Source organism: Suricata suricatta, chromosome 1, assembly GCF_006229205.1.
Source record: "Suricata suricatta isolate VVHF042 chromosome 1, meerkat_22Aug2017_6uvM2_HiC, whole genome shotgun sequence".
NCBI lineage: Eukaryota > Metazoa > Chordata > Mammalia > Carnivora > Herpestidae > Suricata > Suricata suricatta.
The window spans coordinates 138,055,354-138,081,445 of record NC_043700.1 but is presented as its reverse complement, the minus strand read 5'-3'; the positions used below and the strand labels follow the sequence as shown (position 1 = coordinate 138,081,445).

General features: G+C 34.4%; 1 protein-coding gene across 2 annotated transcripts in view; it reads right to left on the bottom strand.

Annotated features, from left to right (window-relative positions):
* ANKRD17 (ankyrin repeat domain 17) overlaps positions 1 to 26,092 on the bottom strand; it is a 131,548-nt gene that overhangs the window by 69,091 nt on the left and 36,365 nt on the right. For both annotated transcript variants that reach the window (XM_029945023.1, XM_029945032.1), the window contains exons 2-7: positions 16,463 to 16,616; positions 9,124 to 9,280; positions 5,349 to 5,496; positions 4,968 to 5,115; positions 3,600 to 3,833; positions 864 to 958 (exon numbers count right to left, since the gene is read on the bottom strand). In XM_029945023.1, the coding sequence (XP_029800883.1) occupies positions 864 to 958; positions 3,600 to 3,833; positions 4,968 to 5,115; positions 5,349 to 5,496; positions 9,124 to 9,280; positions 16,463 to 16,616 (936 nt within the window). The remainder of the gene's footprint in view (positions 1 to 863; positions 959 to 3,599; positions 3,834 to 4,967; positions 5,116 to 5,348; positions 5,497 to 9,123; positions 9,281 to 16,462; positions 16,617 to 26,092) is intronic.

Here is a 26,092-nt window from a genome sequence, read left to right as displayed (position 1 = left end):
TAAAAACATTCTATTATTTAATCCTCACAACAACCCGAGAGGATATTATCCTAATTTTAACAGATGGAAACTTAAGACCTTTAAAGAAAACTTGCGTTTCTTCCTACTAAAGGAAATATTAGCATGGCAATTAAGAAAACAAAGATAACTCAGGTTTTAATTAACTAATATTTTTAAAAATTAGCAATTAAAATTTAACATCCTTTCAATAATCATTCTCTGAAGGGAAGCTGAGATAAGAAACTTCATTTGGTGCCTTTTTCCATCTTTGGCATGTTTTTCTCATAAATCTATCTATAATGTTATTCTGATCCATTTCTGTGCCACAAATCATATACTGAGATACAGAAATTTAAGAGTACTATTACCTGTTTCTAAGTACAAACTCTAAAAAAAGAGTTCTTACAAAAGGAGTCAAAAGCCCAGAAAAGACCATTCATATAGGAAGAGATTATGTTACATAAATAATACTCTAATTTCAAAGTTTTCAAAAATTAAATTTTTGGTTTGATGTATCTGCTATGCTTAGTATTATTTGCAAACTTGGGGTTTATATTCTTTTTAATATCCTTGTACCAACTTTTTAAATAGTTGCTTTTCGTACCAACTGTGTAAAGTCAGCATAGCTATGTGAGACTAAGAAAATAATAGTGCTGTAAAGCTCCAGAAAGCATCTTTAACAGAAGTTGATGTCATACAACTGGCTCTGAACACTAGTCATAATTCAGATCGCTGAGGCTCCACTGTACAATAAACCGATAGAAAACAAATCTTCGAACGCAAGGATAAGGTGCCCATCAAACGCTAGCCTGTCTTTATGAAATATATAGATAGATTTCATGTATGTATTTCAACAGTCTTACCATGCAAGCCTCCATGAGAGCAGTATGCATTTCATCTGTTTTATGCTCTTGATCTGCGCCTGCTTCCAAAAGAAATCGCACCATTTCTAGGTGTCCTAAACCAAAAATGTGTTAAGATTATTATATGATATTTTATTATTCCAAAAAATATAGGAAAAATTATAATATTTTAAAAAGTTACATTTAACTTATAGTAATAAGTTTATAAGCATAATACTAAAGTCAGCTACAAGTCACCCTCAACTGTCACACATAAATTATACAAGAGATTCTTGCTCTTCTACTCCTTACCCTGTTGCCACTACTACAACCCACACTGCAAGTAAGTAAAGATGTCATTGAAATCTAAAACCCAGAATATCCCTTCTATAGCCTTTTAAGAGCCAAGGCATGCTATATTTATTTATGCTATAAAACAAATTAGCTTTTGTGAATTAGTTGCCTAGGATAATAATAATAGAAGTTATTTCTATGAAGAAATGTGTTTTAAGTTTCAATTATTAACTCATACACTTTTTAAGAACAATCTGCTTTTAAGTTGGGAGCTGCATTTATAAAAAATATTTTTGAAACCACACCACTGAATTTACACTTACTCATTTATTTAGATATAATCATACACATACATACATACACACACAAACACACACACACACACACACACACACACACATATCCTTGTATTTATGTAGCTTCAAATAAACCATATGCTTCAGTTCAAATAAAGACATCTTATGAGTAGTTAAAAAGACGACTTCAGACACTATTCAAGTAACAGTAGAAAAATGACTAATATTTTTCCAACATTGTTTGGAAAGAGTTGTAGTCAATTCTCAATTAATTAGGGCTAAGGGGAAGGAGTGGATGGTAAAACCAGAAACACTCAGAACTAACTTCAGTGAGTTACTGTAGCATCTGCCAGATTTGGTTTTTGCTACCTACCTACCTCCCTCCCTTTCCTCTCTCATTCTCCCTTCCCAAAGATCCACAGCAATGTTCAGTCTCAGTCTGAGTTCTATCCCTTCCCCATCTCCTCCCTGTCAATCTATGTCCTAGAAGACCTCACCCGAAATAAGAGGAAAGGGAGAGGGTCCATGGATCCTTGTAAGTAGCAGAGATGTTCTCCACCAGCTCAGTTCTATATCCAGCTTCTAATTAAAGCCTGCAAGCCCCAACCTCAGACGCCCCTTGGAAAGCAGGGTGGGGCTACAAGCAAAGGAGAGAGGGAAGAGTAGTTATATGTAGCCCCGTCTCAAAGCTTTTCTGGCCAGCTGGGACTAAGTAGTAAAACCAGCCAGTTCCGAGTTCAAAAGTATTTGTGAAAAGGGGAGAGAACCACCAAATCAATCAGCCTGCCCTGGAGAGGCTGTCCCAAGGCTTAATTCCTCTCCTCCCAATAAACATAGTCTCTCCCTAATTACCAAACAGTACTAGGAGAGTAAGGGATCTCAGCTGTGTTTCCTAACCATCCTTACCTGAAGCTCTGTTAACACCAATCAAAAGAACTTTAGATAGAGCAAATTTTCACATTTAACTTATATTTTAGTCATATATGTATTTAAGGATTATTTTAAGCATTGTTTTTAAAGGAAAGTTTTCCAGAAGACCTTGGCCCCTCTAAAATAGAATGAAACAAAACAACATGAGGGCCAGTACGAGGGTAGGGCAATCAAGGGCCTAGGTGTAAAATTTAAGGAAGTGTTCCCTCACAAGCTTGGTGGGTGAAGTGATTCAGCCACTGAGAGTAAGTTCCTCCTTAAATTTTGTACCTTGGCCTTGTAAGACCTGTTTCTTGATACCTAATGCTCAAGATTTATCACTTATATTATGATACAAAGATGACACAGCTGCAGAAGATATTAAAGCAGACATAAAATTTGCTTTTTAAAAATGTTCCCTAGTTAATAGCCATTTTATCTGTCAAAAAGGTAGCATTTGAGAAGTATGTGGCTCTGTGGTTATCTTTTTAGAATCTAGAATCTAGAGCATTAAACTAGCTAAAGACCAAGCCACTTTCCAGACAATTGTCTTGCCCACCCAAAGGAAGGTATTTTTCTGTATTACCAATATTTTCAGGTTGACTGATATTTAAAATATCATATACCCCTTTTATATACATAAACATATGCATATGCATATACATGGATAGGTATTTTTCTCACTTTCAACCAGCTCTTCCTTCTAACTTTATGAATGTGTTGTTGACAATACTCTAGAATTGTTCTTTAGAATTCAAACTCCCTTCACATAACTTTTCATTTCTCAAATCTCCTCCCATCTCTTCAATTTTTCTCCTTTTTTCTTAGTATCATGAGAAATAGCTTAAGCACTTTCCTATTAATAGATCATTCTATGTACTTTTATTGTATTGACTTTTAAATTTACAGGCTAAATACTTCTGGAGTCAATAGGATTTTTTTGTGTGAACCATGAAAAATATTCTGACACAAAACCATTAAAAAGTACAGGGCATAATTAAAACTAAATAACCATTTCTGATAAAAAAAAAAAAACTGAATCATTTAAGTCATTTTTCACCAACATAGAATATTTATAATATTAAGTCTGTATTTTAAATTTTTACATATTACACTCTGAAACACTTTAGATTAATTACATACTAATTCTATTACCACCCCTTAATATGCTTTTCAATTTAAAAACTATACTATATAAAATAACTGTCATTTCATGTGTTTAAAATCTTTGTTTTAAAAAAAATGTTTTATATCGTACCTTTGTAACAAGCTAATGTAAGGGCACTCTCTTTAAATTCATTGGAATGCGTATTAATGCCAGCCCCATTTTCTAGCAGCAATCTGGCTACTTCCACATGTCCAGCACTTCCAGCTTCCATAAGAGGAGTATGACCATTTTCATTATGGTCCTCAATACTAGCACCGGATTCCAAGAGCACCTTTACAACATCTACATAGCCTCCAGCACAAGCGTATGTAAGTGCTGTGTTGCCTATTATAATAAAGAAAAACAGATAGATATTAACACAAAATACCAAAAAAAAATCCTCATTTAGCATCAAAAAGAAAACTGAAATGGGAGACTATAATTTTAACAAATTTAGATTCTTTCCCATTGCCTTTTATCTTACTGAAATCAACTCCCAATTCTTTCCATTTAATATCAGGGTCAAATACATTTGGAAAATAGATATATTTATCACAGATGTAGACTTATCAAAGAACTGAGCAATCTGACACTTTAATTTTTTATATAAGAAAAAAGTTATGTTCACTGTAACTTAAATTAGAGAAATGTTTCACAAGCTTTATTTTGGGAGGACTGTAATTATTCATCATATACAGGTACATCGCATACTGTTCCTTTTAATCATACATATTTGATTTTACTACAAATTCAAATATCAGTTAACTGATCAAAGCTATAGTAATTTTAAAAACATTCCTTCTTGATAAAAATCTACCATGTTACAGGGGAAAAAACAAATTAAAACTTCTGGGTAAAATAAGGATTTCTAAAACCCCTTCCAACCAGAAATTTTAAGATCATTAAAATTATTTAAAATATTTAACAAATTTGAAAATCTTACATGAAGATCCACAAAATATATTTTCATTTAATTTTAGAAGTTTTATATAAATCTATCCATGCCCAAGTTTGAAAAAAAAATTAAGTTAGTTTAAACTAAAGTCATATCCTTTGTAGGACACAATGTTTTCATAATTTTTTTTCTATAGGCCACAATTTAATAACTGTAGGCAATGATAGACTTGTCTTTTGTTGCATATCCTTCCTGTTTTCCCTATCTCCCCCTCCCTTCTTCCCTGAAAAATAGGAAACCTGGACTGGAGAACTGTAGCGCATTTCTAAGAGGGTAGTCCTTCTACCTGGGCTAGTGTTTAATTTAATCTAAAAGAACCTTAAAAGGCCAAGTAATCATCCTCATACACAAAAGAGAAATTTTATTCAAAATATATTCTATGCTTTAAATCTAATGCATAGACTTAGGAAATGTGCAGCACTTCATCATTAGAGCACTACAAAAGTTTTACTAATGATGATCTTCACATGAAATAGTTATTACCAAAGGGTGCTAATATTTAACAACAATGAAAAAGAAATAACCTGTTGAAGACTGTGCATTGACATCGGCTTTATGAGCTAGCAGCAACTTCACAATTTTGACATGTCCTCCATTAGCAGCAGCCATTAAAGGTGTAATGTCACCTTTGATTCCCCTATCTTCCACATTTGCATGCATTGCCAACAAAACCTTATGAAAGAAAAAGTTTAAATGGTATTAAAAAATGATATATTCATCAAAATATTTGGAACATATTTACATTAACACCCACCTAGTCATTTATAGTAAAAGAGCCCATAATCACAAAGTGTGTCTAACAATGAGCCTAATGGTTGAGTTTATTACTTCTTGTCTAAGTAGGTCAGATTAAAAATACAACAACAACAAAACCAGCCCATACGCTTTATTTTGATACTACAAACCTGTGCAAGCTCATAGTACCCAGCAGAACAAGCTAAGCAAAGGAGGCTCTCCCCTTCCTCAGTGTGCTCGTTTACGCTTCGCCCTTCAATGAGTAACTTTCGCACAGCATTTACGTCTCCTTCTGAACAGGCTTCTGCCAAACTGCGGCTATTAGAGAGGAAAAATATAAGATCAGCATATAAAAATGTTAAAAATTACATACCATTAAGTATTGGTTTTTGTGGTTAATTTGGACAGTAGTGATAAACAAGAATGATCACTTCAATATGATCCATAAGAAACAGAAAACTGAAAATGATTCAGTTCAACCTGAAAGAAATCTCCTTATAAAAGTCACAGAATCAGAGTTATGAACATTGTAAGATGTTTACAGCTATGCAACTGAAGGATAAAATCCACTTTACTATCATTGGAAAAAACCCAAAATTCTAAAACAAAATTAATGGAAGATCACATGAACAAAATACAGGTAATAATTATGCTTCCTTTTTGCTTGGTCATGGGAAAATTTATATAAAAATTAATAAAATGTATTTAATGAGACAGGTAAAAATTATAGTTAACTGATAGGTCTATTTGACTCCTTCCATCAAGTAAAAGGAAATCAGAGAGGAAAGTTACAAGCAAGTAATTTTTAATAAAATATAAATAAATGATAAGGAAATTCTTTTTTGAAGTATTTACTTGTGTATAATATTTTGGTGAAATCTGAAAAATATCCAGACCAGGCAAAGGCTAAATTCAAGCAAAAGGGGGGTAGAAAATGTGGAGCAACAGAAAATTAGACAGAGAGTTAAGTGGTTGCCCTAAAAACCTCCCCAAATAATTCCACCTATGGACATTTCTAAAGATTCTCTCCATTTTTGGATAAAATCCATCTGAAGAAATCCAGTGCTGCTAATTAATATTCTCTTTATTTCAAATATAAGCCAATTCTTATATCTTCCTCTTCAAGGTCCTGTCACTTCTGGTACTGAAGTCATCCATGGACAACCTCTTTTCTATACCTCTGTTATATCCCACCCAGATTCAAGAACATCATGGTTAGCCCGGATTATGGCAATGTCTCAACAGTCTCCCTGCTGTTCCCTTTGTTCTCTAGACTCTTTCAACAAGGCAGCCAGAGAGATCTTGTTTAAAGGAAAGTAGATCATGTCATTTCTCTGCTCAAAATCCTCCATTTGGCTGGCTTCTAAGATCACACTAAAAGCCAAAGTACTTATAAGATCTGTCCAGGGGTGGGGTCTCACACTCCTACTTTTTACCTCTCTGGTTTCATCACCTACTGTTCTCACTCTTACTCTTTCCACTTTAGCCACACTGATAGGCTTTTCTGCTTTTCATAAAAAAATGCTAATTAAGCTCCAACTCTTAAGATATATGTTTTTGCCTTTCCTCTGGCAAGCCCTCTCTCAAACACAGCTCACACCCTTACCAATTTCAGGTCTTGGTAAAAAGCCCCCTTTTAAGTGAAGATCTCCTTAACTACTCTTAAAATTGCACCATGACCTCCAACCCCAAACACTGCCCTGGCACTTCCCCATTCAATTTCTCCCCATAGTTCTTATCATCTTGTGCCATATTATATATTTTACCTACTTGCTAACTGTATTGTCCCCTTACCTAAGTCAAAGCCTTGAACAGTACTTAGTGTCCTTGTCTCTTAATTTCCCATTTTATAAGGCATTAAAAGTCCCCAGACCCAGTGTTCTCTGTGTACCTTTAAACAAACATAAGACAAATCCTTCCCACAAGACATTTCTGTGTAAGAACATAGCTTTTCTCTCTTTCACAGGGACTCTTATTTCTTCTCTCTTCCTCAGGCGCACACACACACACCCTACTCTACTACCCCATTCAGACTTGCATTCAGACATTTCAATATGTGAGTGTGAGCTTTCAAACAAGCTTATAGGAATTACTGTAGCAACAGTTGAAATTTCAAACTTATGAGATCTGGCACACAGCACCACCCTTAACTAATATAAAATCTAGCATGTAACATCACTGCACCCCACTCTTTCTCAAGCTTTACTGAATAAATCATTATTACAAACATGCTCTGTTGTTCTAGTATATTCAGTGCCAAAGAATCTGTGACCTTTTTTTCCTGTTCTATTTTCTGCTTGAACTAGCCTTAATATACTCTTCAATGTGCTTTTAACTTTCTTGACAGTCTAAGTAGGCACTACATTTAAGAGAATATCAATAATATTACAGGGTAGTAAACCTGTTAATTAATAGAACTTAAAGTTAACAAAAGAAGGAAGGTCAATCTATGAAAAGAACAGTAAATTAATAAAAACATAAAAATCCAGACCAATGAAAACGAATACAGAGCTGAGAGAAACAGAAAATCCATAAGCTTGTTAATACTATACAACCTCTTTTTCATGCTCTTAAAAGATGTTACATAAAAACACTATTATACAAAAGACAATCTTTTTTTTTTTTTTTTAAGAGAGAGTGGGTCCAAGTGAGCAAGGGGCAGAGAGAGAAAGTGAATCCCAGGAGGGGAAGAGGGATGAGGGGCAGAGAGAAGTGGGGCTCACCCAAAGTGGGGCTCAAGTTCACCCAAAGCAGGGCTCACACTCACCCAACCTTGGATTCAAACTTGTGAACCTTGAGATCATGACCTCCGAGTCAAAGTCAGATGCTTAAGCAATGAGCCACCCAGAAAAAAAAAATTTTTTTAATAAAATCAAAAAGCAGCCAGGCGTCCGACTTTGGCTCAGGTCATGGTCTCCCGGTTCGTGGGTTGGAGCCCTGCAATGGGCTCTGTGCTGACAGCTCAGAGCCTGAAGTCTGTTTCAGATTCTGTGTCTCCCTCTCTCTCTGCTCCTCTCCCACTCATGCTTTGTCTCTGTCTCAAAAATAAATAAACTATTAAAAAATTTTTAAAAAAGGAATGAGCCACCCAGGTTCCCCAAAAGACAATCCTTAAATGCTATTTTTTTCCCTCTAAACCCATAAATGAAAGAATACTGCCATTTTCTCACCTGTTTAAAGGCAACTGCTAAAATAAATAAAATGGCTTCATTTTAATTATAAGCCTCTTAGGAATCAAAACAAGTTACTTTATATTAATAATTCTTTTCCATTTGGTTCCTTAGAGCTTATATCCATTTTTCATATATTATCCATAATTGGTTTTATATATGAGATGGTATGACTTTTATTAAGATGATCAGAAAAACTTAAAAAGCAGTCACAAAATATTCACTGAGCCCTTCCTAACTGTAAAGTACTATATAAAAGAAACTGTAAGGCATACAAAAGTAAAGTCCCTGTGACTCACTAACATTCAAATTATGTGAACTAGATCTATGACATTTTTTTGAATATACACAAAACAAATAAATTAAAACATTGCTCTTTAAAATGGTCAGAACAATGCACATGCACATAGCATGACTAATTAAAAGCATTTATTTCTTTGTCACCAAAACATTAAAAGAAAACAAAATCTATTAAATAAGCAAAAAGTCTTTTATAACATATTGAATAAGAAGTCAGCCTTGCAGTCACCAGTGTCCCAGCTCTGACACTTGTCAGCTATTTGATCATGATTAAGTTATTTGCTTCTCTTGAGTGATTCAGGAGTGAAATCAGAGTAAAAACAAAATCCACTGCTGTAAGGCTTTATGTGAGGAAAAACAAGATATCACAAATAGTATATCACATACAGTTCCATGCCATGCACAAAATACAGGCTCAGTGAACACTGGATATTTTTAAGAAAATGTTTTTGCATCACAGAGAAAATGTTCTTACTTGTCCGACTGCCCTGCATTTGCTGTGCTTTCAGCTCTCATCCGGGTAAGTGCAGCAGCAGCTTCATCCAACGCACAACTAACAGACGACGTCAACCTCCGAAGCACTTCAGGATCTGCAAAGGCTTTACCATCGGCCGTAGATAATTTGCCTATTCCTATTATATTATTTTCACACCAATATGGATTAACCCAAAAGGAGAAACAAAGCAAAAGTCAAGTTACTTAACTCTATATATGTTAGCAAACAACCTTCAAATGTTACACTTGACATACATATTGTTGTCTGCCTGGAATCTTTTGGGAAATCATGTTCTTTTTGGAAATCACTGTTCTCCAATTCTCTGATAGTCTTCTTATTCCTTCCATGTGGCCCATTAAGTGTCTGACTCTGTGACTCTCCGGTACCAGAAGTGAGTCTTTGACCTATGCTAGAACTAGGAGTCCTTACTCAGACCTTTGCCATAGGTTTGGAAGGACCTATATATTCAAAGGTTACTAAATTGCTAAGACGTGAGTGATGAACTATTTGGCCACTTTCATGACTACAAAGAGAAAAAGACTACACAAAATATGTCAATATAGTGGAGAGCAGAACAGAGAAATACAAAGAAAACAGAGTTCTGATAAAGTTATTATTAAAGACGAGTAGTGCGAGAAATAAATCCCCAAACTTTTGGTAGATCCCCACCTTTGCGTAAGACTGTTTAGGTGGCTTACTGCCACTTGTGACTAAAAATGGCCTAACAAGACATTATAGGCCATACAAAAGATAACCTACTTATGAGGACCTATTTATTCCAAATCAGGTCTATAACTTACTACATGTGCACTCAAAATCATGTCTAAAAATTATCTGGAACAGTGAAAAAAAATTCAGAAGCAGAACTGGTTAGTAACCATCTGCATGAAATATAATTTGTTGCTTTTCCAGATATCACTACAAAGCAAATTTATCTATAACCTTTATTATTCTAACTCAGTGATGCTTAAACCAGGCTGCCCATCTCAGCAGAGTTTTTCTTTTCTTTTTTAAAATTTTTATTATTTATTTTAATATAATTTATTGTCAAATTGGCTTCCATACAACACCCAGTGCTCATCCCAACAAGTGTCCTCCTCAAAGCCCATCACCCACTTTCCCCTCTCCCCCACCCCCATCAACTCTCAGTTTGTTCTTGGTATTTAAGAGTCTCTTATGGTTTGCCTCCTTCCACAGCAGAGCTTTTCAAAAATATAGATGCTAAGCTCTCCTACATCTAAGGATGTAATTCAGAGAGTAGGAGGTGGGGCCTAGGCATCTACATAATTTTGAAGTGCTAAGAAGATTCTAATGCACAGGTAGGATTAAAAACATCTGCTCCAACTTAAAGATAAACACCTAATGTTATGATAAATTATTTTAGATCACTGCTATTTAACATGTGGTATGTGAACAAGAAGCATTGCTTCTTGGGAGCATGTCAGAACTGCAGAATTCTGGGCCCCAAGATTTACTGATCCAAAACCTGAGTTTTTACAAAAGATCCCTAAGCGATTCAGAGGCACAGTAAAGTTCAAGAAGCACTATCACAGGTTTCAAAAGCAAACTACTAAGACATCAATCCCAAAAAAACCCCACTCAAATGGTATTAATAGACATATCCTTTCACACTGGAAGGCTTAATAACATCATATAGGTTTATGTTTGAAGTTCATAAAAGTTGGGGCGCCTGAATGGCTTAGTTAGTTGAGCATCTGACGTCAGCTCAAGTCATGATCTCACAGTTCATGAGTTTGAGCTCCAAGTTGGGCTCTGTGATGACAGCTCAAAGCCTGGTGCCCGCTTCGCCTTCTGTGTCCCCCTCTCTCATTGCCCCTCCCCTGCTCACACTCCATCCCTCAAAAATGAAAATAAATAAACACTAAAAAATTTTTTTAAAAACAAAAGTTTATACTTATCTCCTTTTCTTTCTGAAAAACCCAAGATATCAAATACTATGTCTTATGGAACCAAAAATAATTCTGGCAGGAAGCCTTTACGATTTTAGATATAACAAATGTTCAGAGCAGTCAAATTTGGTATCTGTTATAATCAAGATGTGCAAGGAATAAGGACAGTCTCAGTTTGATAAAACTGATACCTACTATATAATTTGTGTCACTAAAATTAAAAACCAACCATAGTCCAAATCTGCTATAGTAGGATTTATTGAATAAGATATTTATGGTTAGTGAAGTATCCTAACACTATGGAAACCAAAGTCACAGATGCATTTTCACAAAGGACAATAGCTCCAATTTTTTAGCCAATTCAGATCAGCCATATAACAATTATCTGTCAATAGCAGCAAGAGAAGTAGGCAAGAGGATATATCTGGATTAGTAGAAAGTAATCATTTCCTTAAAAAGAAAGAACACTGAAAACAAAATATTGCATATTAAATTTTTATCAACTTCTCATATCTTCCTTCATATGTAATCATAACTATTTTAGTAAAGATAACTAGGAAGGAAGTAACCTAAGATATAAATGGTAACCCTTTAAATGAATAAACATTGATTGAAAATGAATTTATTGTTGCTACTCTGGATTATGATGATCTTTTTTTAAACTGGTCTTATCCAGTTATTAGATATTAATCAATGAAGATCAAAAATCAGAAAAGATGTGGTCAAATTATCCTTTCCCAATTCTAACATTTAGTCAACTGAACAACAGAAACATGTAACTTGTGACCAAAACTGTCCTAATAAGATATTATAGGCTACATAAAATATAGAGCAGAAAAAGTACACTGAAAAATTACCTAGATTTCTGATTTTTAAGATAATTATTTTCTTTTTTCCCCCTAAGATTTACTCAACTTAATTCCTACTTATGAAAACAAAATGAAGAGGAGATGTAATGGACTTAGCAGAAGAGAATAAACAAAAATGTAGATATCAAAAGAGAAACAAGGTGGTAAGCCTAACAGGACTCAGCTGATACAGGGGTGAGGCTTGGGTCATTATAGAGAGACTAGCTGACGCCTGTGAGGAGCAGTCAGACACTTGAAGATTTCATTTCCAAACTGCCCAGCCAGATGATTGTTCTCCACAGAAACCAAACCAGAAAGGCCTAGAATTAGTACAGAGGAGAAAGACATGTTATACTAAATGGGAATGAAGATTAAATGAATGTATGCAGCACAAACAGTGAGATCCACAGCCTCTTCCCACTCTAAGCTCCCAAAATTCACGTAGCCAGGCTTATCAATCACTGGACAGAAACTGGTAAATGTGTCTCTCAAGAAACTGAAAAACCCCAGGCAAAAGGCTTAACGATACTGACATTTGGGGAGTTATCAAAGAAATGAAAGGGTCTCTATCTAGTAACTGTGTACAAAAAATTCTAAAATGTTCCAAAGATCACCCAGCTCTGGTGAACTCACTCTATGTAATTCTTGGGACTGACAATTTGATAGCTTTTCTCCCCATGTTTAGATTACATAATGCAGTATCACATGAGCTGATGAAAAACAAAGATTTTCTTGGCTAGTTGCAGAAAAGGAAATCAGAGATCCAGACCATTAGAAGGGTTCTACTGTGCTGGCATGAAGATGGACTGGGCCACATGTTAAAGAAGGAGAGCAACCTCAAGAAGGTAAGAGCAGCCCCAGCTGACAGACCATAGGAAATGAGGATCTCACTCCTACAACTTCAAGGAACTGAATTCTGCTACCAACAACTATAAACCAGAAAGTGGATTTTCTCCAACAGCCTACAGTTGAGAACTCTACTCATCAGCAGATACCTTCGTTTCAGCCCATGAGACCCTAGGCAAGAAAATCTAGCCAACACTATGTGCCCAGATGTCTTATTTACAGAAAATAAGGAACAGTAAATGTCATGCCACTATGTTTATAATAAACTGTTATGCTGCAGTAGGAAACTCATTATATAATATAATTTACAATATATAACAAATTCTTCATAGTGAAACCCACTAGTTGACAAAACATGCACATATACCTTCCACTTTAGCTTTTTACAGCACTGCTATTGACTTAAAAAAAAAAAAAAAAAAAAACAGGATTCACCAGACATTAAGAAAATCTGAAATGTAAAGGACCAAAAAAAAAAAAAAAAAAAAAAAAAAAAAAAAAAAAAAGAAAAAAATTGAAAATGTGAGCAAAATTTTTAAATGCCAAAATTTCTAACACTATAGAAAAGGATGAGATAGGAAAAGTTCCAGAGATAGCAAACTACTACAAATAAGTGTGGCATTAACTTTCTGAACTGCAACACCAGAAATTAGTAGACAACGGAGACAACTAAATTTCAATACTTTAAAAGAAAGTTATTTTTACACTAGAATTCTATACCTGGTCAAACCATCAAGTAGGAGGGCAGCATCAGAAGCATTTTCAGACAAAATCAAAAACTTTTTTTTCAAGCATCCTTTCTCAGGATACTTAAACCATAAACAATCTCTACACCATGAAAAGTGAAACCACAAGAGTGGTTCTGTGATACACAGGAAATATATACACCATAAATAACTGTTCATGCCAAAAACAAAATGAATCTGAATCTGGTCAAATATCTGGATCTGAATTCTGATCTACAGGAAACATAACACATGCACAAGTACAACTGGCAAAATCCATAAAATGAATCAAATGAAATCTATTTTCCCAACAAATAAGTAGGGGAAAAAAAGAGGAAGAAGGAACCTGTTGCAATTTAAAGAACTTAGTTAACTTGAAACTTTAATTAACATGATAAATATGTAAAGTTTTACACACAGAAAATATGTAAATATGAAATAGGTGAAGGAGATTAATTAAGAGTATACTTATGATGATCACTGAGTATGTATAGAATTATTGAATCACTGTACTGTGTGTACACTAACATAATCCTATATGTTACTTACACTGGAATTAAAAACCTTATTAAAAAAATGAAAAATGTGTTTGGATTCTAATTTAAATAAACCAACTAAAAAAGACCATTATGAAAGAATTGGGGAAATCAAAGCACTGACAGGATATTTGGCAATATTAAGGAATTAGTATTATTTTTTTCTTTAGCTATGCAATGGTTTTTTGGTTGTTGTTTTTTTTTTAAAGATCTTAATTTGCAGTATATACTGAAGTATTTATATATGAAATTATACAATGCTTACTTTGCTTTAAATTTACATGGGGGTGGGGGGTAGGGGAATCTCAGCAGAGTGGTAACAAATTAAGATGAAACAAGACTATCCACACACTGATATGGCTGTTTAAGCTGGATGACAAGTATTCCCTCTGGGTTTATATGTAAAATATTTCATTTAAAAAAGGAAGTAAGAAAGGGAGAAGAGAAGTGAGAGAAAGGAGAAGGAAGGAAGGGTAGGTGCGGAGAAGCTAGCTACTATAGAGAAAATGCGGGAAAAATGGTAGTAAATACAGAAATGAGATATGAGGCAAATATTAGTATCCTATGAAAAGCAACTCTACCTCCATAAGTAACTCCTTTCATTGTAGCATTTTTTTCAACCTGGTTCTGCCTCTTGGGAGCACAAAAACAACTATCCCTCTTATATTCAACCTGAGGCTTCCCATCTTCAGGACAAACATTCTCTTTTCCTGTTATGACACATTTTCAATAATTTCAATAATCCTCATTTCTCTCACATAAACTTCTACAGCAACAAACTTCTGGCAAATGCTAAGCTTCTGGCAAATGCTAAAATTCTGCACAAATAGTTTTCTATCCTCAAGAACAGAACCTTGCACATGCCCCTACTATGTTTTCATTTGTATTTGGTCAAGATCCCTTTAATAATCCATTCTACAATTTTACTCAGGATAGAAAGCAAATTTAATCACGAGTGCTTCAAATATTTAGATGCTGTGTTACAAGATATTTATTGAAAGGATTACCAAATAGTAGTAGGTTGGTTTTATGCTATATAATAAAGTAGCAGTTTGCAGGCACTGCATGTACACTATATAGCAAATCAGAGTGCTAAAAAATGATCAGTTAATGTTTACAATATATTTATGTCCATGTCAGAATAAAGTGAACATAAATATGGTTATTTATGGTTATTTAAAATGATCATAGAGGGACACCTGGGTGGCTCAGTTGGTTAAGCATCTGACTTCGGATCAGGTCGTGATCTCACAGTCTGTGGGTTCAAGCCCTACGTCGGGCTCTGTGCTGACAGCTCAGAGCCTGGAACCTGCTTCAGATTCTGTGTCTCCTCCTCTCTCTACCCCTCCTCTGCTCATGCTGTCTCTGTCTCTCAAAAATGAATAAACGTTAAAAATATTTTTTTAATGATCATAGAGTTTTTAGAGTTTTTTTCCCTTGTATTTTATATATATGGTGTCAAATATTTGACTATGTATATAATCTCTAATTAAAACATTGTTCTTATAGGGATAATATAATAATGATCCACGTTACAAAAATATGATGGTTCACTTTACAAGGTTCAAGAGATAGTCTATAACAAAAAAGAGAGGAAATTATATACAGTCAATTCTTATATGATTCATGGTAGTTATGTACTATAAAGTCACTGAGAACACTGAATTAATGTTTCCCAAGAGCAGTGAATACCAAAGCACTGCTCACAGGAAAAACACAAGTGTAAGTTCTTGGGAGCCTCTGGTCACACAGCATTCATATTAGCAAACACTGTCTTATGTATATTTTCATTTAAAAATGACCTTATTTAATATAAAGTTGATTTCAACTCCGAACTCAGGATTAACAGCACTATAACCCAGGCTGGAGAAGCTTATCTAATATATATACATTCTCCATTAGGCACATCACCACCTTCTCACATTCAAGGAACTCTATATAGCACCTTGGCATTAAATTTGGGGGCCATTATAAACAGTGAAATAACCAACAAAAGGCACAAAAATGTGAAAAACATGTCTCTAAGTAGATCGTGAAAAGGATATTTGTTTACAGTATGAGAGCTGAAACAAAAAGGTAGAGCATCACCTTGTTTCATCTCAGCAGGGAACATGGGTGTAAGACAATGCAAAATTTTCACCATTCTGTGCATTTTGATGAAAAGACTGACAACGTGCTAGGAGTACTAATTTTGGGGTATGTTATCAAATAGGCATATTCATAAATATAAAATTTGGGACTAAAGAAAGTCAACTATATAAGAAATCTGTCCTAAAAAGGTCGACAGCAACAAGTGGATTTTACTTGGGTAATGAAAGATCTTGTGATCAAGAGCTGCATATTCTAATGACTGAGCCAGCCAGGTGCCCCTAATCATACTAGTTTTATTAGGCTTATATGTAAGTTTGGAAAATTAGATAGACTAATTACTTATATAAGGTCTGCAGACCTACCTGCAGCTTCTAGTAAAGCTTCCAGTCTAGCTTGTGTTTCTGGATCTACTGTCCTGAGGTCTGCGCCATCAGCAGTACCTGACAAGAGCAACTTGGAAGCTGTTTCCAGCATTGGATTTTCCAAATCATCCTGATCCAAAATGAAAGACTCCACCTAGAAAACAAATACAAAAAAACAAAACAAAACAAAACAAAAAAACCAGGAAGGAAGGGAGAAATGAAAGGAGAAAGGGAAAGTGGTAAGAGAAATAAACAGAAGAAAAAGGAAGAAGAGAGAAAAAATATTTTAATGTAAATATCATGATAAATACAATGCAATCCTAAATAAATTCAAGTGATACATAAGCCCACTGTTTAAAGGAGAAATTACATTTGTAGAAGAATTTAAGAATATGCTACTCATTAGCATATTCTTTGGTTGTTTTTTTTTTTTTTTTACTAAAATTATGTATTCTATTCTATTTTAATTTAATGGGGCAGGGGTGACATAGGAGGAGCTATAAGGGCTTAGACGGTGAGACCTCTCTCTGACTTTTAGTAGATGACCTAAATCAGCTGCTCTTAAATTTAAGTTTTGCTCTCAGGATCAACCACTTTATACACTTATGAAGTACTGCCCTCCCAAAAACTTCAGGGAAGGATTAAATATATTAATATTCACCTACCATATCAAAAAAAATCACATTTGTTAATATCACCACTGGTTTCATCAGAAAAGTTTTTAAGTACTATACAGCACAGGCAAATACAATTTAAAACTCTAAGTTGTGCTTGAAAGCTTAATTTTGTCACTGGCAACAAATATTGCCAAAAGTTTTCTTTAAAGTGACAAGCTCATTTCCATCATTTCTGATGAGAACATTTGCCAATATCCAAATGTGTCTGTCAGTTATATTTTCTAGTAAAAATGGCATTTTGTGAAAATAAGAATGCCTAATTCACCTCACATTTCGAGGGGCGGGGGAAGCCACCAGAAAAACACAGAAACTTCTCATTTTGTTACACACAATTATATCAAAAGGACATGTGTTCAAAAGTGCAAATTTCATAAAACTAATATTTATTGCTTTACCCAGACTATTCCGAAGGTGAAATTGGCTTTTTTTTTTTTTTTGACTGTGAGAACACAGAAATGAGAATAAATGACACTAGTACAACTTGATGCCATGGCCTTGACTAGAGGCCAGCAGTTTTATCTATCACTGATCTGCTTCATTAGTACAAATGTCAACACAGTAAAAGAAGGAAGTAACATCTTGGTATTTTTACGAAACAGTTTTGACCTCTTGGATATCCTGAAATGGTTTCTGGGACCCTAAGGGGTTATGGACTATACACTGAGAATCAGTAATACAGTAACATATACCAATTCATTTTTTTTAATGTAAAGAATTAGAACATAGCAAACACGTAAAACATGGGGAAAGTCTTCTGATCTCCCTTATCATTCTGCTACTTAAAATTAAAAGTATTAAGATATATTTTCCTGTTTGTTGATAAAAAGTTGATAATTATATAAAATACCAGTAATTTACTTATTTATTTCACAAATTTAAAGTACTTCTAACATTAATAACTAAATTAGACGTAACAGAAATAACCTAGAACACAATTATGCTCATGCCTCGTATCTAAATGTAAAAAATATGAAAAAAAATCATAAGCAATAAATTTTTAGCCATTACAACATCAGAAACTCTAAGTCACTTCATCTTTGAAAACCACCTATCTAATAACCAAGAATAACTGCTATATTCAACCAATACATATTTAATACTGAATGTTAACCTGGAAAGAAATAATATGTTTCTCTTCAAATTTTCATTACACTACCATGATGTCAGATTTCTGATGTTTCAAATACAAATAGACACTGAATACTCTGAAAATAATCTCTAAATATTTGAAAATTTTCACAAAGCTTTACAGCATATAAATTTAATCAATCAGTAACAATTGTTAAAATGACAGGGAGTTAGAAAAAAACAAGATTATATTCATTTTAGTTTTAAGTTACCCTTTAAGGCAGTGGCATAAGCATAAGTGTTATACTTTAAGAAGTAGACTTTTGGACACAATTTGGCCATGGCAAGGTGTGATTCAAAATGAGAAAATAATAAAAACTATGTCTTCTTATCTGCAATGAAGGTCCAGATGAGTCTTTTTAATTTTTTAAATTTATGTTTATTTTTGAGAAAGAAAGAGAGAGAGAGAGAGAGAGAGAGAGAGAGAGAGAGAGAGAGAGAGAAAGTGTGTGTGTGTGAGACAGAGGGGGAGGGTGACACAGAATCTGAGGCAGTCTCCAGGCTCTGAGCTGTCAGCACAGAGCCACATGCGCGGCTCTAACTCAGGGACCGCAGAGACCATGGCCTGATTCAAACTGAGCCACCCAGGCACCTCTTTTTAAAGAAAAAGTTGCCTTCCCGTGAAATTTCCTCTGTTAAAATATCTACAACTTTCCAATCCAATGGGAGAAAACAAAAGAAAGAAAACAAAGGAATTAAACAAACAAAAAAAAACCCAGGTAAAATAAACAAATGAAAAATAAATAATATTTCAGACTGGAGTTTTAGAAAACAAAATATCTCAAAGAGCAGTGCATGATTAAGTGCCAAATCAAAAGTACAGATCAGAGGTATTTAAACCTGTTCAAAGAGATACTGCTTGCAGTAGATAAATATGAAAAGATTTTGACCAAAATAATGAATTTATCTAAGACAATAAGAGAAGGAGGAATGTGGCACTGGGAGACAAGCAAAAAACTTCTAATTGCTAGAACAGAGTATTTTACTGTAGGGAAGGTCAGAAAGTTAGATCATAGGTGTTAAATTTCAATCAAAAGTGATTTTCTGACATAAAGTCTCATAGGCCACGCTGTGTTCCAACTGAGCTTGGTGAAAATTTATTAAGAAAAATGCATTTCAATCTCTTCATAAGGGATACTAAGTACAGAAATATGTTTTCAGGACACCTGGGTGGCTCAGATGGTTGAGTGACAAACTCCTGATTTTGGCTCAGGTCATGATCCCAGGGTCTTGGGATCAAGCTTGCGGTTCTTTCTCTCTCCCTCTCCTCCTTTCCCCTGCTTGCACGCTCTCTAAAATAAGGTTAAAAAAATTTTTTTAAAGAAATATGCTTTCTTATTGATCTCAAACTTCTCCACAAAAGTTGCCGATTCTTTTTTTTAAAGGTATTTTAATTTTTTTAATGTCTATTCATTTTTGAGGGGGGGAGAACACAGCATGACCAGGGAAGGGGCAGAAAGAGGGGGAGACACAGAATTCAAAGCAGTCTCCAAGTTCTATGCTGATAGTACATGGGGCTTGAACTCGCGAACCATGAGATCATGACCTGAGCCAAAGCTGGACGCTTAACTGACTGAGCCATCCAGGCACCCCTTAAGTTCTTGATTTTTAAGTCCACTATTCTTACTTTGTGAAAAACTTGGTAAGTTAAATACATAAAAATTTTTTTTTAAGAGCGAGAGATCACATGAGCAGGGGAGAGGGACAGAAGAAGTGAAGGGTGGAGAGAGAGAGGCAGAGACACAGAGAGAGAGGAAATCTCAAACACATGCTTGAGTTCCATGCTCAGCACAGAGCCTAACGTCAGGACTCTGGGATCACGACCTCACACTAAACCAACTGAGTCAGTCACCTAGGTGCCCTTCTATATGTATGTATGTATGTATGTATGTATGTATGTATGTATATATGTATTTATTTTGAGAGATGGAGAGAAAGCAAGCCAGGAGACAGAGAGAGAGAGGGACAGAGATATCACAAGCAGGATCTGCACCATCGGCACAAGCCTGAAGCTGGGTCAAACTCCAACGGTGAGATCATTTACTGAGCTGAAACCAAGAGTCAGATGGTCAACCAACTGAGTCACCCATGTGTCCCCTACATGTAGATTTTTTAAAAAGGCATTGGGGCAAAAGAAAAAAAAGGAATGGATATCTATCCCCCCCACTGCCAGTTTAAGATTAATGAAGAAGAAATTAATTCAAAAGATACTGTTAGGATCTAAAGACCTAGGACCATTACTGGTTCATATGCTACCTGTGAGACCTTAAGCCAAGTCTCTCAGCCATCTCTAGATCCTTATATTTTTTTCATAAATGTACTACATATGACTTACTATAATATTTATTGCCTTTCTAACTCCATGGAAATAGACACTTTGTTTGGCTGACTGATACATATCCACCAACTAGAACTATGCCCATCTTACGGTCAGGACTCAAATAATTCTTGAGTCAATAAAAGATAGTTTGGGGATTCTAGACTTTCAGATTCCAAAAGGCTGGAAAAGGGAGAGGTAGTTACAAAAAATAAATTTAAAGGTGTATCTTATACAGATATTGAAAAATCATACATTAAGTAACAGGAGGGGGGAACATTAGGTAGGAGGTAGCGCAAAATGCTCATCATTGGCAAACAGTCTTTGTGCAGGAGATACTATTGTTCAGTAGTAGAGGAGATGCAGAAATGTGCAAAATCAACTCTACTATCTGAGAACTTACTTCTTTAATGAGAGAGCCAAAATATGTGCACAAATGAACACTATTACAGGGTAGAAAGTACAGTAGGGAATGGAAGGGGGGAAAAAGCTATAGGAATTTAGAAGAGGAAGTAGAAGGAAACTTCCTCGTTTAAAATCAATTCCTCTTTCCTCAACAGGAAAGATTCTTGTACTATATTACAAATCAACTAGAGAGAGACTGGTATACGGGGATACAGTCATAAAAATAAAAAAATAATCCTTTATTCAAAGGTCAACTAAGTTATGAGTACATCAGGCTTTACCATGTCCTGAGCTGAGATAATTCAGATTAAAAACTAAAATATGTTTTCCCATTAAAACCTTAAATCATTTTTATTACATTATTTCTATAGAAAAAAATTCATTTTGACAGCCAGTGTGGACAGAACAATGACAGCCAAGTTCCAGAACATTAAGAATTGTCTGAGTAAGAAATTCACATAGGGGAGCCTGGGGAACCCAATCAGTTGAGTGCCTGACTCTTGATCTCAGCTCAGGTCAAGATCTAATGGTTTGTGAGCTCAAGCCCCATGTTGGCCTCCGTGCTGGCAGCATGGAGCCTGCTTGGTTCTGTACCTCTCTCAGCCCCTTTCCTGCTTACACACACACATATACTCTCTCTCTCTGTCTGTCACTCAAAATAAATAAATTTTAAAAAATTAAAGAAATTCACATAAATATTTTGTAACATTTTTAAAAATGAAATGTAAAAATAACTCCTAAGAAGAGGGGAGAGATACAAAGGAAAGGTAGGTCCTTCTTTAGTTTATTCCCTAAAGGAAAGAACTTGTCAAAGTTATTAACGTTCAAAGCATGACAATTAAAGTTATATTTAGAACTATTTTAGATACATTGTTCTCACTAGCTGGATATTTTATGAAATGGTACTTGTGCATCAAGTTCGTCTAATATAAAGATCCATCAAAATGCAAGGATCTTAGAAATCATCAGGTTCAATTCATTGTTACGGATGAGAAAACAGAAGCACAAGACCCTCATCTAAATAGCAGGTTTCTAATATCTAGCACAAGGGGACCAGTTATCTAATTAACTAGTTCAATATTCTTTCCACTAGAAAATTCCATGCTGTTAGTAAAAGGGTTTTTTTCATTCTCCTCTAAAAAAGCTGACTTCAAATTCTGTATTTTGGGACAAAGCTGTCACTAGCTGAACACACTGTCTAATTACTGAAATAAGACAACTAAACATTATATGCCCCTGATTTATGCAACATAAAATACAGAGTATCTCCTATAAAGTATCCTTGCCACTCTGAAAACAATAACCTAATAGAGCCCTCAGAAAAAATTTCTAGTTTATAAAAATTAAGGCAAATATTAGGAACAAGTTAAATCATTATTTCTCAATCTTGAAACTACTGACACTTTGGGCTGGATAATTTGTTGTTGGGAGCTGCCCTGTATATTTCAGAATGTTTACATCCCTGGCCTCTACCCAACTAGAAGCCAGTAGCAACTCTATCACAGGTGGTGACACCAAAAAAACCTCCAGACATTGCCAAATGTCCCCTTGGAGGAAAATAAAAACAAACAAGACGACTCTGGGAGATGAAAAGCTGAGACCACAAAGTTGAGTAAAAACTAATTAATACATAAAGACAAAACTAAAATGTGGAAAATGTTTATTTAAAAAAGGCAGAGGGAGGGGCGCCTGGGTGGCTCAGTCGGTTAAGCGTCTGGGTTAAGCGTCTGGCTTCCGGCTTTGGCTCAGGTCATGATCTGACGGTTTATGGGTTCGAGCCCGGCATGGGGCTCTGTGCTGACAGCTAGCTTAGAGCCTGGAGCCTGCTTCGGATTCTGTGTCTCCCTCTCTCTCTGACCCTCCCCTGCTTGTGCTGTCTCTGTCTCTCAAAAATAAATAAAAAACATTAAAAAAAAAATCTTTTAAAAAAGGCAGAGAAAGTAAAAGGGAATAACTGCTCTAAATTAAAGAGACTCCAAAGACATAACCAGCAAAATAATATAGACCTCATGAAATGTTCATGGTAAGTGAAGAAATTTGAATATGAGCTGGACATGAAATAAGATACAGAAATTATGCTGGTTAAGTAAGAAAACGCTCCTATCTTTTAGAGATGCATACTACAGTAGCCATATATAGGAATGTTCCAGAAATGTGCTATATTTCAGGAAAACAAAGTTGTGTGTAGCCAATTCTTGATGATGTTGAATCTGAGAAAAAGATTTATGGTGACTTTATCATTCTTGTCTCTCTGCTTTAGTGCAAATTATAGCCTTTTGGTTTTGAAAGATTAAAGATTAAAAAAAAAAGAAAGATTAAAGATAATGCTTTAATCAAGAGGTTGCTTTTGTTTAAGAAAAGCATTATTTAAGTATACTACTTTTCATTTAGATTAACAAGGCAATCAAAATTCTTTTTTACTTTCTCAAATGCAAATACTTAATGAAAACCAAGGTCTTTTGATAAAGGTCAGGGCTTGGGGGTGCCTGGGTGGCTCAGTGAGTTGAGCATCTGACTCTTGATTTCAGCTCAGATCATGAACCCAAAGTCATGGGATGGAGCCCCATTTCAGGCTCCACATACTGAGAGCCTGCTTAGGATTCTCTCTCTCTCTCTTCTTTGCCTCTTCCCTGCTCATCCTCATTCTCTCACTCTCTAAAAATAAAAATAAACAAAAAAACAAAGGTCAGCACTGAAGGAATTTGTTTATGCCATGAATGTACTCCCAATCCTTTTATACGAAAACACGATGTCCTACTGTGAACATTAATATTACATTTCAAACTAATTCCTCATCAAAACAGATAAATTGTCACTGCTATGTTCAAGAAGAGCAGTCCATCTTCTAATAACTTGATATTTATTCCACAGGATGAAGGTATAGTATATTGTGATTAACTAGACATCAAATATACCAGTTCCATTCGACTTAACAAATATTCACCACCAATTATATACAATGTGCAAAAAACAGTAGGGCAGCAAAAGAGAAAAATACAAAAATGATTTTATTATAATCGATGCCTTCCACAAATATACAATATAGAAGGCAATTCTATGTGCAAAGAACTATACCAAACAAGACTGAAAAATGGTACTAAATAGACACTAATTCATCTTTATATAAAGGAAAAAACAATTCTGAATGATAATTGTAAAAAAAAAAAAAAAAGTGCTTAAGAAAGATGAGGCCTTTCAATATTGTGCTGAGAAGTCCAGAATTCACATGGTAGGTTACTACAGCATTTGAGTATTAAGATAATCAGTTTTTAAAAAGATGGTTTTGGACAGATGTGAAAGATTATGTGAGGTGGGGAAGGGGAAGAGTCACTCTCTGAAGATAAATATACTTTTAAAAATGAGAATGTTAGCAACTCCCGAATTTGAACTTCTTGATCTTTAACACTCCCCATCCTTCTATCCTACCCCATCCATCAATTACTACTTTTGCTGTTCTGAAAACTACCTTGCCCATTAATCATTCAATTGAAAGCTGGTAATCTGAATTTTAAAATGATAATCTACATTTCAAGAAAGATAATCTAGATCTAGATTATATTACAAATGTTCTTAGAAAAACAAAGAATTCTTACACTTGATCCAGGAAAACAAGGTATCTTCAAACCAAAACTCACCATACTTAAAATGTGAAGATCTCTTAATCCAGTCAATGCAGAAAAATCCCTCCAAAATAATGTTTATGATAAATTTTTTACATTTTGTATGATTTTTACTTTTAACAAATGTCACTGATTTTTTCAATCAATTTTGTCATTTCAATGACACAGACTGGGTTTACAGACATAGATCATAACTGATACCACTTCACCTACCAAAAATAAAGGTTCATTAGAACAACTTGACTTTGAGACCATCATTATGTACTGAGTTACAGAATAACTCAAGCGTTGTCACTTACTCAAATAATATTCAGAACAGACTAAGTAAACTTAATTCAAAGAAATAACAGTTTCTGAATCTTGGTATTATTTACCATTATGAAAATATCTGTTCTCTATAAAAAGATACTAAAAGCTGCATATAATAAGGCAAAATTTAAAAAGTTAAGAAACTAATTTCAATTTATATAAGTTTTACAATCACTGAATAAATTCTTAATAGATCTGTCTCTAAAACGTATGTCTCTAAACAAGACCAGTAAAATATATTTGCTCTTCCTAGTTCTTTGTACATAGACAAACACAGATCAATTATAGATAAAATAAGAAATACTCAGTATTACATTCATCATAATTTCTTCTCTATTACACTTGACCCTAAAGCCTAAAAAAAATTTCCTTGATCCAAATTTTTTGTAGTCTTAAATAGGGTAAACTTCAGCTAAAAAAATTTCCTTGATCCATATTTTTTGTAGTCTTAAATAGGGTAAACTTCAGCTAAAATACAATTCTTAAAAACAGTAACGTATTCCAAACGTAATATATTTGAACATAGTCTTTCTGTAGCATGAAGATAAAAGCTTCAATACAATCACTGAACACTGATCTATGTATATGGTGAAATAAAATAACATAAAATAAAACCCACTTAAAGTCCTCTTGTAAAAAGAATATCAATTATGGAATCAGTATCCTGAGATTCAAGTAAATAAACTAAAGTAAACCTAAAAATAAATGTAGCTTTCAAAAAATCTATTCATTAAGAAAACACTTATTCCTACACTCTTTCATGCATATTCATTCATCTATCCATGTAATAAATTTTAGGAATATGCTAAGAATTGGTGATATAATGGTTAGCATGGCACTGGTCTCACAGGACTAATATAAAACATGACTTTTTTTTTCCTTAAGCATCAAAGTACTTATCTGCCTACAACAACTCAATATGAAATTACAATTCAAGATGAAATTTTTAACAATATTAATTGTAAATTTTATATACTGAACCAATTATATGAATGTTTAAAGTAAGTAAAATTATATGGAATTCTCAAATCTAGAGTTTATAAGTGACTTTTCTGCAACAGAATTAAAGTTACAGATTTTTGAAAACTTTACCCAAACTCAAAATACCAACAGTACAATGCATTTTAATTATAAATTATTATAACCTGTCTCTGGTATTTATCATTATCCATCA